The 18,051-nt window shown below is 43.2% G+C and overlaps 1 protein-coding gene across 2 annotated transcripts in view; it reads left to right on the forward strand.

Annotated features, from left to right (window-relative positions):
- The window catches only part of LOC126213135 (exosome component 10), a 234,195-nt gene that overhangs the window by 180,019 nt on the left and 36,125 nt on the right, over window positions 1-18,051 (forward strand). For both annotated transcript variants that reach the window (XM_049940753.1, XM_049940752.1), the window contains exon 15: window positions 643-820. In XM_049940753.1, coding sequence (XP_049796710.1) covers window positions 643-820 — 178 coding nt within the window. The remainder of the gene's footprint in view (window positions 1-642; window positions 821-18,051) is intronic.

The following is an 18,051-nucleotide window of genomic DNA, read 5'->3' on the forward strand; positions in this document are numbered from 1 at the left end:
TTGTAAGGTGTATAGTGATGTGGATAATATGCCTCCTTGTGCAGCTCCTAGAGTGAATTTGAAAGATGTGGCTTCATTGAGACGGACTTTTTGCACTGTCTGTCTTTAAGCAGCGTGCTGATTGGTCTAACTGTCTTAAGTTGGGATAGCGAGGCCTGTCAGTTTATATAATAGTCCATCATGCCAGGTCTCATCAAAGGCTCTTTCAGTGTCAAGAAAGATGGTCAGAAGGCAGTGGCCTGCGTTTATATCATTTGTGACGTCTGTTGTGAGATGTAATAGTGGCTCTAGGGTCAATCTTTCTTTTTGGAAACAGGCTCTCCCAGTATATACTATTGGTGGGAAGCTCTTGGGCTTCCAGCCTGGTGGCAGTGTTAGCATACTGGCACATTTTGAAGAGTGTCATACTTGTGGTGAAGATGAGTATTAAGAGACTCGTCAAAACATTGCAGTATTTTAACACTGCCACCTGGTCAGAAACTTGGGTTTTTCACTGAGATTCGTGTTACTTTCCTGTTTCATAATGTTGTAGTTTGTATTATTTTTGAAATGTTTTTGTCACAAATAGTGTGTCACATTTTGTCTGCCTCTCCCTTAGAGAATACACGAAGTGAATAAAAACTTTGTCGTCTCGTTTGTCAGGACTCCGGTCAGAGGAGACAGAAGCACCAGCCGCTGCCAGATCAGATAACGATCGAGAGTGCCGATGATGACAGCCTGCTGCCTAGCGGCAAGAACAAGAAGAGTAGGAAGAAGAAGAAAGGGAAGGCAAATGCGGCGGCCACACCGGCTGCAGCTGATGCAATGGGTGCGGGAAACGGTGAGTGCAGTGCCGGATAATGAGGTGGGGATTCAGCAAGTCAAAGAGAGAGAGAGAGAAGGGGGGGGGGGATTTATGTGTGTATGGTAAATTCCTTCCCTTTTAAAATTTCCCTCCTTCGAACCACCTCTGTGTCACCACAGATGACATGTCACGGATCTAACTTTTACCAAGGTTGCAGTACACGTGGGGTGCTTAGTTGCTTCCACTGCCCTGAGTGGCATAGTTCTGCATAATGTTCACCAACATGCAGTCTACATCTACATCTACATCTACATTTATACTCCGCAAGCCACCAAACGGTGTGTGGCGGAGGGCACTTTACGTGCCACTGTCATTAACTCCCTTTCTTGTTCCAGCCACGTATAGTTCGCGGGAAGAACGACTGTCTGAAAGCCTCCGTGCGCACTCTAATCTCTCTAATTTTACATTCGTGATCTCCTCGGGAGGTATAAGTAGGGGGAAGCAATATATTCGATACCTCATCCAGAAACGCACCCTCTCGAAACCTGGCGAGTAAGCTACACCGCGATGCAGAGCGCCTCTCTTGCAGAGTCTGTCACTTGACTTTATTAAACATCTCCGTAACGCTATCACGGTTACCAAATAACCCTGTGACGAAAAGTGCCGCTCTTCTTTGGATCTTCTCTATCTCCTCCGTCAACCCGATCCGGTACGGATCCCACACTGATGAGCAATACTCAAGTATAGGTCGAACGAGTGTTTTGTAAGCCACCTCCTTTGTTGATGGACTACATTTTCTAAGCACTCTCCCAATGAATCTCAACCTGGTACCCGCCTTACCAACAATTAATTTTATATGATCATTCCACTTCAAATAGTTACGCACGCATACTCCCAGATATTTTACAGAAGTAACTGCTACCAGTGTTTGTTCCGCTATCATATAATCATACAATAAATGATCCTTCTTTCTATGTATTCGCAATAGCCGGCGGCGGTGGTCTAGCGGTTCTGGCGCTGCAGTCCGGAACCGCGGGACTGCTGCGGTCGCAGGTTCGAATCCTGCCTCGGGCATGGGCGTGTGTGATGTCCGTAGGTTAGTTAGGTTTAAGTAGTTCTAAGTTCTAGGGGACTTATGACCTAAGATGTTGAGTCCCATAGTGCTCAGAGCCATTTGAACCATGTATTCGCAATGCATTACATTTGTCTATGTTAAGGGACAGTTGCCACTCCCTGCACCAAGTGCCTATCCGCTGCAGATCTTCCTGCATTTCGCTGCAATTTTCTAATGCTGCAACTTCTCTGTATACTACAGCATCATCTGCGAAAAGCCGCATGGAACTTCCGACACTATCTACTAGGTCATTTATATATATTGTGAAAAGCAATGGTCCCATAACACTCCCCTGTGGCTCCCCAGAGGTTACTTTAATGTCTATAGACGTCTCTCCATTGATAACAACATGCCGTGTTCTGTTTGCTAAAAACCCTTCAATCCAGCCACACAGCTGGTCTGATATTCCGTAGGCTCTTACTTTGTTCATCAGGCTACAGTGCGGAACTGTATCGAATGCCTTCCGGAAGTCAAGAAAAATAGCATCTACCTGGGAGCCTGTATCTAATATTTTCTGGGTCTCATGAACAAATAACGCGAGTTGGGTCTCACACGATCGCTGTTTCCGGAATCCATGTTGATTCCTACATAGTAGATTCTGGGTTTCCAAAAACGACATGATACTCGAGCAAAAAACATGTTCTAAAATTCTACAACAGATCGACGTCAGAGATATAGGTCTATAGTTTTGCGCATCTGCTCGATGACCCTTCTTGAAGACTGGGACTACCTGTGATCTTTTCCAATCATTTGGAACCCTCCGTTCCTCTAGAGACTTGCGGTACACGGCTGTTAGAAGGGGGGCAAGTTCTTTCGCGTACTCTGTGTAGAAGCGAATTGGTATCCCGTCAGGTCCAGTGTGCTTTCCTCTGTTGAGTGATTCCAGTTGCTTTTCTATTCCTTGGACACTTATTTCAATGTCAGCCATTTTTTCGTTTGTGCGAGGATTTAGAGAAGGAACTGCAGTGCGGTCTTCCTCTGTGAAACAGCTTTGAAAAAAGGTGTTTAGTATTTCAGCTTTACGCGTGTCATCCTCTGTTTCAATGCCATCATCTTCCCAGAGTGTCTGGATATGCTGTTTCGAGCCACTTACTGATTTAAGGGGATACGGAATCGGATTTTGGGTTAAAAAATCGAATTTTTTTTATTGGCGTATTATATTCTGCCATGTTTCCTCTTTAAAATGACGTATCATACATAGCTCTACTACAATTATAACTATTTTATTTTTATATATTTGTGAGATCGGGTATTGCGCTTTAGTTATACACGTCTCTCGTGGCTGACCATGAACTTTTTGGCAGTACCTTTAAAGTGACATGAATTCAAATATCCCGGTTTCCAGCGACTATTTATACACTAGTTGCCCGAAAATGTTTCTCTCTGGTTTCCTCAAGTTACTCTTTGACTTTGTGGCGGGACTGTTTTGTAAACAGTGTGATATAAGAAAGTAGTTGTTGTTGAGTTATTTCGTATTTAGTGCTTCATTTTTCGCAGTGAAAATGCCTAGAGCTAAAGCAAAAGTATTTAAAAAGCGTGTGAACTGGCAAAAGAAAAGAAATAATGATTCATTAGCAAAGCAAAGCAGTTCATCATCATCACTGTTGGAAAATGTGAATCCACTTATTACTGATTTGCCGAACGAACTTACACCAAATGAAAACAGTGCTTCTCATAAAAAACTAAGAGATTTGGAAGAGAAATATAATTTACTTGATAGAGGGAATGAAGTTTTTGAACTCATTGATACGAATATATTGTGTGAAGCTCTTGAAAACAGTTTGTGCTGCAAAAAATGTCATGGAAACGTTTCTCTGAAAGTAGAATCCCATGTTGGCCTGGCTGCCCAGTTTAATTTAATATGCAGTGTTTGTAAATACAGCTGTAAGTTTCCAAGTTCGGTTTCAGTAACTGTAAATAATGGATACAAGAAAACTGAACTTTATAGTGTAAATATTAGGTTAGTTTATGGATTGCGAGCAATTGGTAAGGGCAAAGCAGCTGGTGATATGCTATGTGGTGTTCTAAATCTTCCAAGTGCACCTTCAAAGTTTGAAGCTTACAATTATGTACTAGGATCTGCAGTTGAAGATGTAGCACAGAAGTCAATGCAGGTTGCTGTGGAAGAAGCAGTGGAAGAAAATGACGGCAGTTGTGACCTCACAGTGGCGTTTGATGGCACGTGGCAGAAAAGGGGCCACACCTCCAACAATGGTGTTGTAACAGCAACTAGTGTTGATACTGGCAAGGTTATTGATGTTGCAATAATGTCTAAATACTGTAGGTGCACAGGCAGGCTGAAAAATGAACACAGTGATGACTGTATTGCTAATTATTATGGTAGTAGTGGTGGCATGGAGGTTGCTGGGGTGAAGAAAATTTTTCATCGCTCTTCACAGTGGTATAATGTTCGCTATGTCAAATATCTGGGAGATGGTGACTCTAAAGCATTCAAAGAAGTTTTGGAAAGCAAACCATATGGGAACAGTGTAAATATAAGCAAACTTGAATTTATAGGACATGTGCAGAAGAGAATGGGTGCCAGGCTGAGAAGGTTAAAATCAGTTATGAAAGGGAAAAAACTAGATGATGGGAAAACCTTGGATGGCAGAGGAAGATTGACTGATTCCATAATAGACCACATTCAGAACTGCTATGGCCTTGCAATCAGGCAAAATACAGGCAGTCTTGAAGAAATGAGGAGAGCTATATGGGCTTTATATTTCCACACCGCATCCACGGATGAGCATCCACAACATGGTTTGTGCCCCAAAGGTGAAAACAGCTGGTGTAAATACAATAGGGGACTAACAACAGGAGAGAAATACATTCACCACCACAGTCTACCATCAGCCATCATGGCAGAAATAAAGCCCATTTTCAGAGATCTGGCTGACAGAAGTCTTCTGATGAAATGTCTTCACGGAAAAACGCAGAACCCCAACGAGTGCTTGAATAGTGTGATATGGCATCGTCTCCCAAAAACAGTGTTTGTCGGAATTAATACACTACATTTTGGTGTGTATGATGCTGTGGCAACCTTCAATCTTGGAAATATAACTAAATGCCAGGTCCTTCAAAAGTTGGGTATGTGTGTTGGTTCCCGTACGGTACGTGCTATGTTCTTTTTAGATCAGCACAGACTAAGGCATGCTGATAATATAATCAAGACATTAGTGAAAAAAGCAAGACAGGTGCAGAGGGGTGCCAAAAGGAGACTTGAAGATGATTATGAAGACTGTGAAGGGGGTATTAGCTACGGATCAGGAATGTTTTAATCTTCTTTCTCCGTTTCCCGTAAGTTTACTTTTTACTTCATCTAGGAACATTATCTCAGGTACTGGTCAACCTAGAAGTCTGAAATTTTTATGACGTAGTGACATAGGTCCCTATTACATACTGAAACAACGATTTTTTAATTACTTGATTTACAAAAGACTTAGGGGTGATAGTCTAGTAAAAAGCGATGGAAAAAATTTACTTAAAAATAAATGTACAATATCTCTGTAAGAAAATACTTTGACAATAAACTGTTGTTTCAGTATTGTTGTAACATATGAATGCACATACAGTAAAATTTTTACCTCTCTGTCTCCAGTAGTTTGTGAGAAAATGTTCCCTATAGTAGGCATATATTAACATTGCGGGGATAGGTGATTCCGTATCCCCTTAACGTAAGACCAGAACTTCCTAGGATTTTCTGTCAAATCGATACATAGAATTTTACTTTCGAATTCACTGAACGCTTCACGCATAGCCCTCCTTACGCTAACTTTGACATTGTTTAGCTTCTGTTTGTCTGAGAGGTTTTGGCTGCGTTTAAACTTGGAGTGAAGCTCTCTTTGCTTTCGAAGTAGTTTCCTAACTTTGTTGTTGTACCACGGTGGGTTTTTCCCGTCCCTCACAGTTTTACTCGGCACGTACCTGTCTAAAACGCATTTTACGATTGCCTTGAACTTTTTCCATAAACACTCAACATTGTCAGTGTCGGAACAGAAATTTTCGTTTTGATCTGTTAGGTAGTATGTAATCTGCCTTCTATTGCTCTTGCTAAACAGATAAACCTTCCTCCCTTTTTTTATATTCCTATTAACTTCCATATTCTGTAGTTGTTGTTCCCTTGTGCTGGAAACACCATGTACATCATGAAACTGTTATCTTGAGGCTGTAATTAACTGTTAGGTAGGAACTGGTATTGTAAAAATAACTAAATTTTGAATTGGTATGGTTAAACAGGATGACACTCACTTTTTATTAGCAGAATAAGAGAAACTGCACAATTATAGTCCACTTCATGAGTCACAAATAATTTCCATTCTTTATACTTTCACAGAGAATAAACAAAGTAATGAACGTCTTGTTTGCGTAATTATTATGTGACTAGTTGTCAGTTACACATCCAAAAAACCAGAGATTGCTAATTAAGTTCTTAACCAATATCAACCAAGGCAGACAACATGTCTGTCCTCCAGGACTACAGATAGAGGTCTCATGTTTACAAACCAGAGCTTCCTAATTAAGTTTTAACTGATGCTGACTGCAGCAGGCAAGATGTCTGTCCTCTGAGACTACCAATAGAGCCATGATCTTACAGCTGAATCACCTCGCCCGTCATTCAAGTTACGCACAATTTGAAGATCTTCGAAGTCCTTTTCGTTTAGTAATTGTTTATTATTCTGCCTGGTTACCACCACTTCTGAAGTAATGGAATGATTGCCTGCTGTTGTGGATGCATTTACTTGCAATGCAAGTAAATCCATTCTTTAGTTTCCCTAATATTAATGACAAAAGTTCATCATTTTGGTGTGCTATTTCCGAACACAGCAGCCAATCACGGAGAAGGACCGACAATTTAAGTGGTCTTTCTCACAGCACGTGTACAATAAAACAAGGGTGTATACGACCCGGGAGATCCGGGAAAAACCTGGGAATTTTTCATCCGGAAGAAAAGCAGGAAAAACCCGGGAATTTTTGGAATTCTGGGAATTTTTCAAAAATTGTTCAAATGGCTCTGAGCACTATGGGACTTAACATCTGAGGTCATCAGTCCCCTAGAACTTAGAACTACTTAAACCTAACTAACCTAAGGACAACACACACATCCATGCCCGAGACAGGATTGGAACCTGCGACCGTAGCAGTCGCGCAGTTCCAGACTGAAGCGCATAGAACCGCTCGGCTACAGCGGCTGGCGGGAATTTTTCATTGTTTTAGTTTTCAGTTAAATTTTTGTAACTTTGACTGGTATGAACTAATACTCACAAAGAATATTACCGTATCTTGCTACTGCAGAATAATACTGCAGCAATAAAAAACGAACGAGAAGAAAAAATACAAAAGTAAAACTTAAGTTGCAAATTAAATGCACCGTATACAACAACAAAACACAGTGCTCATACAAGCGTCTGCCAACAGCAAAATGTGTCAAAGGCTTTAGGAAGACTGTGATGTATCTTAAAGTGTAACACACGCAAAATTGATCAACATTAAAGCTTAGATTCTCTTGCAGCTTATTAATCTTAGAGACCAATGTTGTACGTAAAAGCTTTTCTTTTCTTGTAGCAACACTATGTATATAAATTTAAACAATTACGTTTTCCTATTTGTGTGTTCGTCCTACTTAACAGTGATCGGCTGACTACATCACGTGTCGTACGCTCTCAATATCTGCTGTCATCGTCTGGTGAGATCGCTCGACACGAGCTACGACTGGCTTACAAAAGCCCATCGCAGTCTCGATTTCAATCCTTCGGAAAGTAACGTGCGGTGTTTGGTAGAATTCGAATTTATACTTCCGTAATACGAAAATACGCAGTGTACACGTTGCTGCACATCAGACATCTTTCCAAAATGTGTTTTTTTCCCTGATTTTCGTTTTCTGAAGTGCCGGGAAATTCTACGGCGGTGTATAAAACCGTAACCATCGAAAGGATTGATAAATTTTACAGTTCCGAGGAAAAGTATACTGTTACTTAACACGGAAAAAGTGTATTTTCATCCGGGAGAAAGTGTATTTTTAACCGGGAAATCCGGGAATTTTTTTTCCTCATCCGTGTATAAACCCTGAAAACGTCTGTCATTGTTGCCTCACGTTACATTATATCGTCTTCCCACTGCTGCCTTCTCAATTCCTTTAAGAAGAGCTGCTTGTAGGTGAATACGATGGCTGTAAAGCCAGAAATATTACGGGAGTTGCAGCTGTGGCTCTTGCGGTCTTCTCTTCAGTTTGGGGACTGGCTCATCGGTTTCCTATCTTCACCATGCTGCGCATTTGTTATCAGTTCCGTGTAGTGTGCACAGTGTCGGTCTCTCCTTCACTATATTCGGTGTGCATCATCCGCTATCCTGCTCTCGCACTCTGGCCACCTGTAGAGCCATCTAGTGTGACTCTTAATTCACTCCTGATCAGAGATATGGGTAGCTTTATCTCTGTAATACAGGGTGATTCAAAAAGAATACCACAACTTTAAAAATGTGTATTTAATGAAAGAAACATAATATAACCTTCTGTTATACATCATTACAATGAGTATTTAAAAAGTTTTTTTTTCACTCAAAAACAAGTTCAGAGATGTTCAATATGGCCCCCTCCAGACACTCGAGCAATATCAACCTGATACTCCAACTCGTTCCACACTCTCTGTAGCATATCAGGCGTAACAGTTTGGATAGCTGCTGTTATTTCTCGTTTCAAATCATCAATGGTGGCTGGGAGAGGTGGCCGAAACACCATATCCTTAACATACCCCCATAAGAAAAAATTGCAGGGGGTAAGATCAGGGCTTCTTGGAGGCCAGTGATGAAGTGCTCTGTCACGGGCTGCCTGGCGGCCGATCCATCGCCTCGGGTAGTTGACGTTCAGGTAGTTACGGACAGATAAGTGCCAATGTGGTGGCGCTCCATCCTGCTGAAATATGAATTGTTGTGCTTCTTGTTCGAGCTGAGGGAACAGCCAATTCTCTAACATCTCCAGATACTGTAGTCCAGTTACAATAGCACCTTCGAAGAAAAAGGGACCAAAAACTTTATTGGCTGAAATGGCACAGAAAAACGTTCACCTTAGGCGAGTCACGTTCATACTGAGTTGTTTCCCGCGGATTCTCAGTGCCCCGTATACAGACATTGTGACGGTTGACTTTCCCGTTAGTGTGGAAAGTTGCTTCATCACTAAACACAATCTTTGAAACGAAAGATTCATCTGTTTCCATTTGAGCAAGGATAAAATCACAGAAATTGATTCTTTTAATCTTATCAGCTGCAGACAGTGCTTGAACCAATTTCAGACGATAAGGTTTCATAACTAACCTTTTTCGTAGGTCTCTCCATACAGTCGATTGTGGAATTTGCAGCTCTCTGCTAGCTCTGCGAGTCGATTTTCCTGGGCTGCGAACAAATGCTTGCTGGATGCGTGCTACATTTTCATCACTCGTTCTCGGCCGTCCAGAACTTTTCCCTTTGCACAAACACCCATTCTCTGTAAACTGTTTATACCAACATTTAATACACCACCTATCAGGAGGTTTAACACCATACTTCGTTCGTAATGCACGCTGAACAACTGTCGTCGATTCACTTCTGCCGTACTCAAGAACACAAAACGCTTTCTGTTGAGCGGTCGCCATCTTAGCATCAACTGACGCTGACGCCTAGTCAACAGCGCCTCAAGCGAACAAATGTACAACTAAATGAAACTTTATAGCTCCCTTAATTCGCCGACAGATAGTGCTTAGCTCTGCCTTTTGTCGTTGCAGAGTTTTAAATTCCTAAAGTTGTGGTATTCTTTTTGAATCATCCTGCATATCACAGGTGAGCATTTTCATTTGTACAGGCAATGTAGAAAGTAACTTACCGTGTTGGCATTGCAGGAATAAATGTGTGGCGACTACTGCTGCGTGCCGGTGTGACTTTTGAGAGAGCTGTCTCGTGTGAACTTTAGCTGACTTGACGCACACTGGGTTTAATGTTAGAATCCCTCTCTGCAGCGTGCACCACGTACATATTTGTAGGAAAGTTGCTTTTCTCATAATCAGTTTTTTAGTGGCACATCATATAGTATTATGCGATTAAAAAGAATTAATAAAAATCACAGGCCATCTTTTGTTAATCAGCTGACGAGTCCTCAGACTTCCAGTGATACATGCTACAAATTGTGTTGCTGTGGCACCCTCTGAATGGGGTCTACGTATTTGGAAGGAGTGGGGGTTGTCGGAGCACCTGAAGCACCAGTTCTCTTCTGTGTTTCCCTTCGCATGGATACGGAAACTTGACGACCAGCCAGTTGGCGGCAGCTTCCCGTGCCTCAGAGCCTCTACTTTTCTCCCAAACAGCTCTGCACTTCGGCGTGTGAGCCCGAGTGCATACCATTCTGGTCCTCTTGTTGAAGCAAGATTTCGGACAGTACCGGGAGCCGAACCCGAGTCCCCGCAGTTTCTCTCTCTCTCTCTCTCTCTCTCTCTCTCTCTCTCTCTCTCTCTCTCTCTTAACGCAACTTTCCCTTCTACAATAATAAATGAAATCTTCCCTTTGAAATTTATTCTCTTTCTCAATCTTTGCATACAAATTTAATTGCTGCTTATTAAAAGTGATTTTCTGATTATTTCGACGAAACATCGAATGTGTCGTCGTCGTGGCCCTCGGTCATTATGTGCAATAACCCAAAACTGTTCCTTACCTTTTTTACTGTTACTGGATCGCCATCTGACTGCTACATTGAACTGCGACATGAATATACTTACTCTGGTTTACTATACTCTATTAGCCGCTGGTGGGCTGCCATAATGAGTGGCTGTATTTATTACCAAAGCTGATGTTATTCTTTAATAGCAAAGCTGACGTTATTCTTTAATAGCAAAGCTGACGTTATTCTTTAATTAATTAGTTACACTTTTCCTTGACAACAATAAAATTTTTGCAAAGTTTTACATTGATGGTTTTTGGGATGGATTATAATCAGTAATGCAACATTGCTGGCAAAAATTAATTATATTCTGAAAATGTTTGTTCAAATATTTACTGCTGGTAATGAAATGATTTTACAAACATTCAAATAGGACTTACTTTCCACAATCTTACAACTAGCATTGCGCAAACATACCTTCAGTAGTCGTGAGTTTCTCAAAGAAAATAATTCAATAATATTAGTTCCTCTTATGATAATAGTTAGCTGATGTCTCTGTGCATCCGTTTATAATCTCTTGTAAATCATAGCTGGTGGCTGGCAGGCACACTGCTCCTCTCAACCTCTCGCTTCAGACCTGCTACCGACTCGCTTCACATCTCGCTTACTGCTGACTTCCTACGAACGCTAAAGTGCGGTCTCTCCTGCCAACAATGCTTTCTGGTGCAGACAATCCCTGCTACCATTACAAAATGTATCAATGCGCGGTCTTTCCCGCTCTTTTCGTAAAATGTATCCATACGCAGTCTCTATCGCCATTTTTAAAATTATATCAATTTGCGGTCTCTCTTGCCAACAATACTTTGGTGCAGACATTCCCTGCTACCACAATTATTTCCAACATGACAAATATTAATTATTCCTACTTAATCCTATTAATAAAATATAAACATCTTTCATAAATTGTGGTTTGACAATAGACAATAGAAATATACACGTCGTACATTGTTTGTTTTAGGGCCACATTGACAGTAAGAATGTGCTGTAGTACTTGGCACACACATTAACTCTTAGGGTGCTGTTACCTGTTACCTGCTGTGGTGCCACATTCGACCGCATCCTAAATGTGTTCGATCGGGTTAGATCTGGGGAGTTGTGGGGGCCAGCACATCAATTGGAACTTGCCACTGTGTTCCTTAAACCACTCCACCACACTCACGGCCTTGAGACACAGCACATTATCTTGTTAAAAAATGACACCGTCGTGAGGAAACACGATCGGCATGAAAGGATTTACGTGACCTGCAACCAGTCTACGATACCAGTACAGGTGTCGAGGAGCTGTTCCGCTGGAAGATGGTGGACTCACACCCTCCCATCGGCACAGTGAAGAAAGTGTCAGGATCCGCCAGACCGTGCAATGCTCTGCTACCACGCCAACATCCACTGCCTACGGTCACGTGCCCATTTCGGTCACAGTTGCCGATGTCGTGGTGCTGACATTGGCACGTGCACAGGTTGTCGCCTGTGGAGGCCCGTCGTTACGAGTATTCGGTGCACTGTGTGTTCGGACACATTCGTACTCTGTCCGGCATTAAATTCTGATGTTAGTTCCACCACAGTTTGCCACCTGTCCTGTTTTACCAGTCCGCCCAGCCTACAACTTCTGACATCTGTAATGAGGGGTAGCCGCCCAACCCCACAGTGCTTGGACACGGTTTCACCACGTGCTGAAGACACTCACCACACCACTCCTACAACACTTGAAAGTAGTGCAGTTTCGGAAATGCACGTGCTGAGCCTCTGGGCCATCACAATCAGGCCTCAGTCAAACTCAGATAGATTGTGAACCTTCCCCATTCTGCACATAGACAGCATAGTTAAAACATGTGTTCCTTGCTCTTTGATTCAATGTTTCTCCTGTGTTTTTTGTGGATATCACTACGTGGCCCATCTGAAATTCTCCAAGGGTGTTGCTGGGGAAGCAGGTCCATAGTTTCTTATGTGATATCTGGAATTGCCTTGACACGATTTTTTAGGTCGAAATTCCACCAGAAGTTTATTAGGTTCTCTCCATTCTTCCATGCAATTTTGTCATATGATGGTGTTGAGCAGCAACCAGCCACAAATTTATTTTAAGTTCCTTTATTCAAAAGGTACCATTACCAGTTTCGAATCATTACAATTCATCGACAGGCGGCTTTTGTGCTTTTATTAGAACATGTGGTGCGTTTTTTTTTTTATTGATTAGTTGTCTTAAAATATAAATAATGACTCGTGCGAAATGTCGGTTTGGAGTACTTGTTTTCATAGTTTTCATCCAGCAGACAAAGTTCATAGTTTTCGCCAGATTCCAATCATTGCACACATAAACTTCTATAATTAAGTGCTTCAGATTTGTTACTGAATACATTTCCACCTCATTCCTATTGCCCCCACACGTAAGTTTGTATCACTGAGAACTTCAGGTTTGTCACAGAACAGACTTCTGACATGGACCACACGTTTTGATAGATAACAGAAGGTTTACAAACATATAAGTGTCAAAGATGCTATGATATATTGTTACAGTATAAAGATGCCCCATGTTTGGAAAAAGATCGTATATTCACTTATGCAATGAAACGCATTTTACACCAGTATAGAGAGACATTGATTTTGTGGATATTAGAGCAAATACTGCTACACTAATTATAAAGATGTTCCATGTCAGAGGTTTTTGCTTGTGTCTGTGTATGTGCGGATGGATATGTGTGTGTGTGTGTGTGCGCGAGTGTATACCTGTCCTTTTTTCCCCCTAAGGTAAGTCTTTCCGCTCCCGGGATTGGAATGACTCCTTACCCTCTCCCTTAAAACCCACATCCTTTCGTCTTTCCCTCTCCTTCCCCTCTTTCCTGATGAGGCAACAGTTTGTTGCGAAAGCTTGAATTTTGTGTGTGTGTTTGTGTTTGTTTGTGTGTCTATCGACCTGCCAGCACTTTCGTTCGGTAAGTCACATCATCTGTGTTTTTAGATATATTTTTCCCACGTGGCGATATATATATATATATATATTACAGAGGGAAACATTCCACGTGGAAAAAATATATCTAAAAAGAAAGATGATGAGACTTACCAAACAAAAGCGCTGGCAGGTCGATAGACACACAAACAAACACAAATATACACACAAAATTCAAGCTTTCGCAACAAACCGCCGCCCCACCAGGAAAGAGGGAAGGAGAGGGAACATAACAGCCGGTGTGGATGTGGGAGAGGAAAGATTAAGGACTTTTATTAAGGATAGGAGTTGACGGGTGTGTTCATGGGCTGAGTTGATGTGTAGGTGAAGGATTAGGTGGGTGAGGGCAATGGATTGTTCAGTTTGGAACTGGTATAGGGACTGATGGAAGGAAGGGTTGCAGCCAGAGATGGGAACTTAAGTGTGAGGCCTTTGGGGGTAATGCCAAATGTCAGACAAGCCTGAGAAAATAGAATATGGGAGCGTAATCTGGCTAGGGCGAAGGCATGTCTGCGGAGAGAATGTAAATAAAACTTAATGGGGTCGTTGTGGGGGTGTTGTGCGGGTGACATGGTACTAGAAGGTCGAAAGTGTAACGTGAGGCTGAAATGAAAATGAATATAAAAATATGTGGGGAGAGATAAAGGTGAAGTAGAAAGCAAATGGAGATCTGGTGTGAAAAGAGGCGAAAAGGGGTTGGTTGGAGCTGGGTTATGTTGATCCTGTGGTGAAATAGTGTAGGTAGAAAACGATGTGCATAAAGGTTAGGTGGTTGTGTTGCCGCCAAAACACGTTAGATGGTGGAGAAATTCGGGAAAATTTCGAAAAAACTACGTGAGGATGTATTAAAAGTAGTGGTATGGTGGTGGCAGATTATGGAAATGAGGCTAACAATTGTCTGGTGGAGAAATAATAACGTTAAAACCTGTGGGAAGCGGCTAAAAATGATCGGTGATGTGAAAAAACGGAAATCGAAATAAAGCAAAAGTTATTAAAACTAGCCGAAAAGGTTGTTTAATAGCTGAAAGGAACTGTTTGTGAGCTAGAAACGGTGGATTTTATAGCAGTAGCGGAAGAAAAAATTTTTTTGGTTATGGTTTGGAAGTGGGTTACGTATTATTACGTATTGTTGAGTATATATCGGCGGGATAAAATTGTATAGTGGATTACGGTAAAAAGCAGAAGGTGAATACAAAGGGAAACTACTGGCAAAAACAGAAGGAGGAAATAAGACGACAGAAAAGACTTCGAAATGTAACAGTGACAATAACAAACGTCATTGTTGGGTTCAAATTAATGATATGAATATTACAGAGGGAAACATTCCACGTGGAAAAAATATATCTAAAAAGAAAGATGATGAGACTTACCAAACAAAAGCGCTGGCAGGTCGATAGACACCCAAACAAACACAAATATACACACAAAATTCTAGCTTTCGCAACCAACGGTTGCTTCGTCAGGAAAGAGGGAAGGAGAGGGAAAGATGAAAGGATGTGGGTTTTAAGGGAGAGGGTAAGGAGTCATTCCAATCCCGGGAGCGGAAAGACTTACCTTAGGGGGAAAAAAGCACAGGTATACACTCGCACGCACACACACATATCCATCCACACATACAGACACAAGCAGACATATTTAAAGACAAAGAGTTTGGGTAGAGATGTCAGTCGAGGTGGAAGAGTAGAGGCAAAGAAGTTGTTGAGAGACAGGTGAGGTATGAGTGGCGGCAACTTGAAATTAGCGGAGATTGAGGCCTGGCGGATAACGAGAAGAGAGGATATACTGAAGGGCAAGTTCCCATCTCCGGAGTTCGGATAGGTTGGTGTTGGTGGGAAGTATCCAGATAACCCGGACGGTGTAACACTGTGCCAAGATGTGCTGGCTGTGCACCAAGGCATGTTTAGCCACAGGGTGATCCTCATTACCAACAAACACTGTCTGCCTGTGTCCATTCATGCGAATGGCCAGTTTGTTGCTGGTCATTCCCACATAGAATGCATCACAGTGTAGGCAGGTCAGTTGGTAAATCACGTGGGTGCTTTCACACGTGGCTCTGCCTTTGATCGTGTACACCTTCCGGGTTACAGGACTGGAGTAGGTGGTGGTGGGAGGGTGCATGGGACAGGTTTTGCACCGGGGGCGGTTACAAGGATAGGAGCCAGAGGGTAGGGAAGGTGGTTTGGGGATTTCATAGGGATGAACTAACAGGTTACGAAGGTTAGGTGGACGGCGGAAAGACACTCTTGGCGGAGTGGGGAGGATTTCATGAAGGATGGATCTCATTTCAGGGCAGGATTTGAGGAAGTCGTATCCCTGCTGGAGAGCCACATTCAGAGTCTGGTCCAGTCCCGGAAAGTATCCTGTCACAAGTGGGTCACTTTTGTGGTTCTTCTGTGGGGGATTCTGGGTTTGAGGGGATGAGGAAGTGGCTCTGGTTATTTGCTTCTGTACCAGGCCGGGAGGGTAGTTGCGGGATGCGAAAGCTGTTGTCAGGTTGTTGGTGTAATGTTTCAGGGATTCCGGACTGGAGCAGATTCGTTTGCCACGAAGACCTAGGCTGTAGGGAAGGGACCGTTTGATGTGGAATGGGTGGCAGCTGTCATAATGGAGGTACTGTTGCTTGTTGGTGGGTTTGATGTGGACGGACGTGTGAAGTTGGCCATTGGACAGGTGGAGGTCAACGTCAAGGAAAGTGGCATGGGATTTGGAGTAGGACCAGGTGAATCTGATGGAACCAAAGGAGTTGAGGTTGGAGAGGAAATTCTGGAGTTCTTCTTCACTGTGAGTCCAGATCATGAAGATGTCATCAATAAATCTGTACCAAACTTTGGGTTGGCAGACCTGGGTAACCAAGAAGGCTTCCTCTAAGCGACCCATGAATAGGTTGGCGTACGAGGGGGCCATCCTGGTACCCATGGCTGTTCCCTTTAATTGTTGGTATGTCTGGCCTTCAAAAGTGAAGAAGTTGTGGGTCAGGATGAAGCTGGCTAAGGTAATGAGGAAAGAGGTTTTAGGTAGGGTGGCAGGTGATCGGCGTGAAAGGAAATGCTCCATCGCAGCGAGGCCCTGGACGTGCGGAATATTTGTGTATAAGGAAGTGGCATCAATGGTTACAAGGATGGTTTCCGGGGGTAACAGATTGGGTAAGGATTCCAGGCGTTCAAGGAAGTGGTTGGTGTCTTTGATGAAGGATGGGAGACTGCATGTAATGGGTTGAAGGTGTTGATCTACGTAGGCAGAGATACGTTCTGTGGGGGCTTGGTAACCAGCTACAATGGGGCGGCCGGGATGATTGGGTTTGTGGATTTTAGGAAGAAGGTAGAAGGTTGGGGTGCGGGGTGTCGGTGGGGTCAGGAGGTTGATGGAGTCAGGTGAAAGGTTTTGCAGGGGGCCTAAGGTTCTGAGGATTCCTTGAAGCTCCGCCTGGACATCGGGAATGGGGTTACCTTGGCAAACTTTGTATGTGGTGTTGTCTGAAAGCTGACGCAGTCCCTCAGCCACATACTCCCGACGATCAAGTACCACGGTCGTGGAACCCTTGTCCGCCGGAAGAATGACGATGGATCGGTCAGCCTTCAGATCACGGATAGCCTGGGCTTCAGCAGTGGTGATGTTGGGTGTAGGATTAAGGTTTTTTAAGAAGGATTGAGATGCAAGGCTGGAAGTCAGAAATTCCTGGAAGGTTTGGAGAGGGTGATTTTGAGGAAGAGGAGGTGGGTCCCGCTGTGACGGAGGACGGAACTGTTCCAGGCAGGGTTCAATTTGGATGGTGTCTTGGGGAGTTGGATCATTAGGAGTAGGATTAGGATCATTTTTCTTCGTGGCAAAGTGATATTTCCAGCAGAGAGTACGGGTGTAGGACAGTAAATCTTTGACGAGGGCTGTTTGGTTGAATCTGGGAGTGGGGCTGAAGGTGAGGCCTTTGGATAGGACAGAGGTTTCGGATTGGGAGAGAGGTTTGGAGGAAACGTTAACTACTGAATTAGGGTGTTGTGGTTCCAGATTGTGTTGAAAGGAATTTTGAGGTTTTGGAGGGAGTGGAGCTGGAAGTGGGAGATTGAGTAGATGGCTCCTATCCTTGTAACCGCCCCCGGTGCAAAACGTGTCCCATGCACCCTCCCACCACCACCTACTCCAGTCCTGTAACCCGGAAGGTGTACACGATCAAAGGCAGAGCCACGTGTGAAAGCACCCACGTGATTTACCAACTGACCTGCCTACACTGTGATGCATTCTATGTGGGAATGACCAGCAACAAACTGTCCATTCGCATGAATGGACACAGGCAGACAGTGTTTGTTGGTAATGAGGATCACCCTGTGGCTAAACATGCCTTGGTGCACAGCCAGCACATCTTGGCACAGTGTTACACCGTCCGGGTTATCTGGATACTTCCCACCAACACCAACCTATCCGAACTCCGGAGATGGGAACTTGCCCTTCAGTATATCCTCTCTTCTCGTTATCCGCCAGGCCTCAATCTCCGCTAATTTCAAGTTGCCGCCACTCATACCTCACCTGTCTCTCAACAACTT

This window comes from Schistocerca nitens, chromosome 11, assembly GCF_023898315.1.
Source record: "Schistocerca nitens isolate TAMUIC-IGC-003100 chromosome 11, iqSchNite1.1, whole genome shotgun sequence".
Classification (NCBI taxonomy): domain Eukaryota; kingdom Metazoa; phylum Arthropoda; class Insecta; order Orthoptera; family Acrididae; genus Schistocerca; species Schistocerca nitens.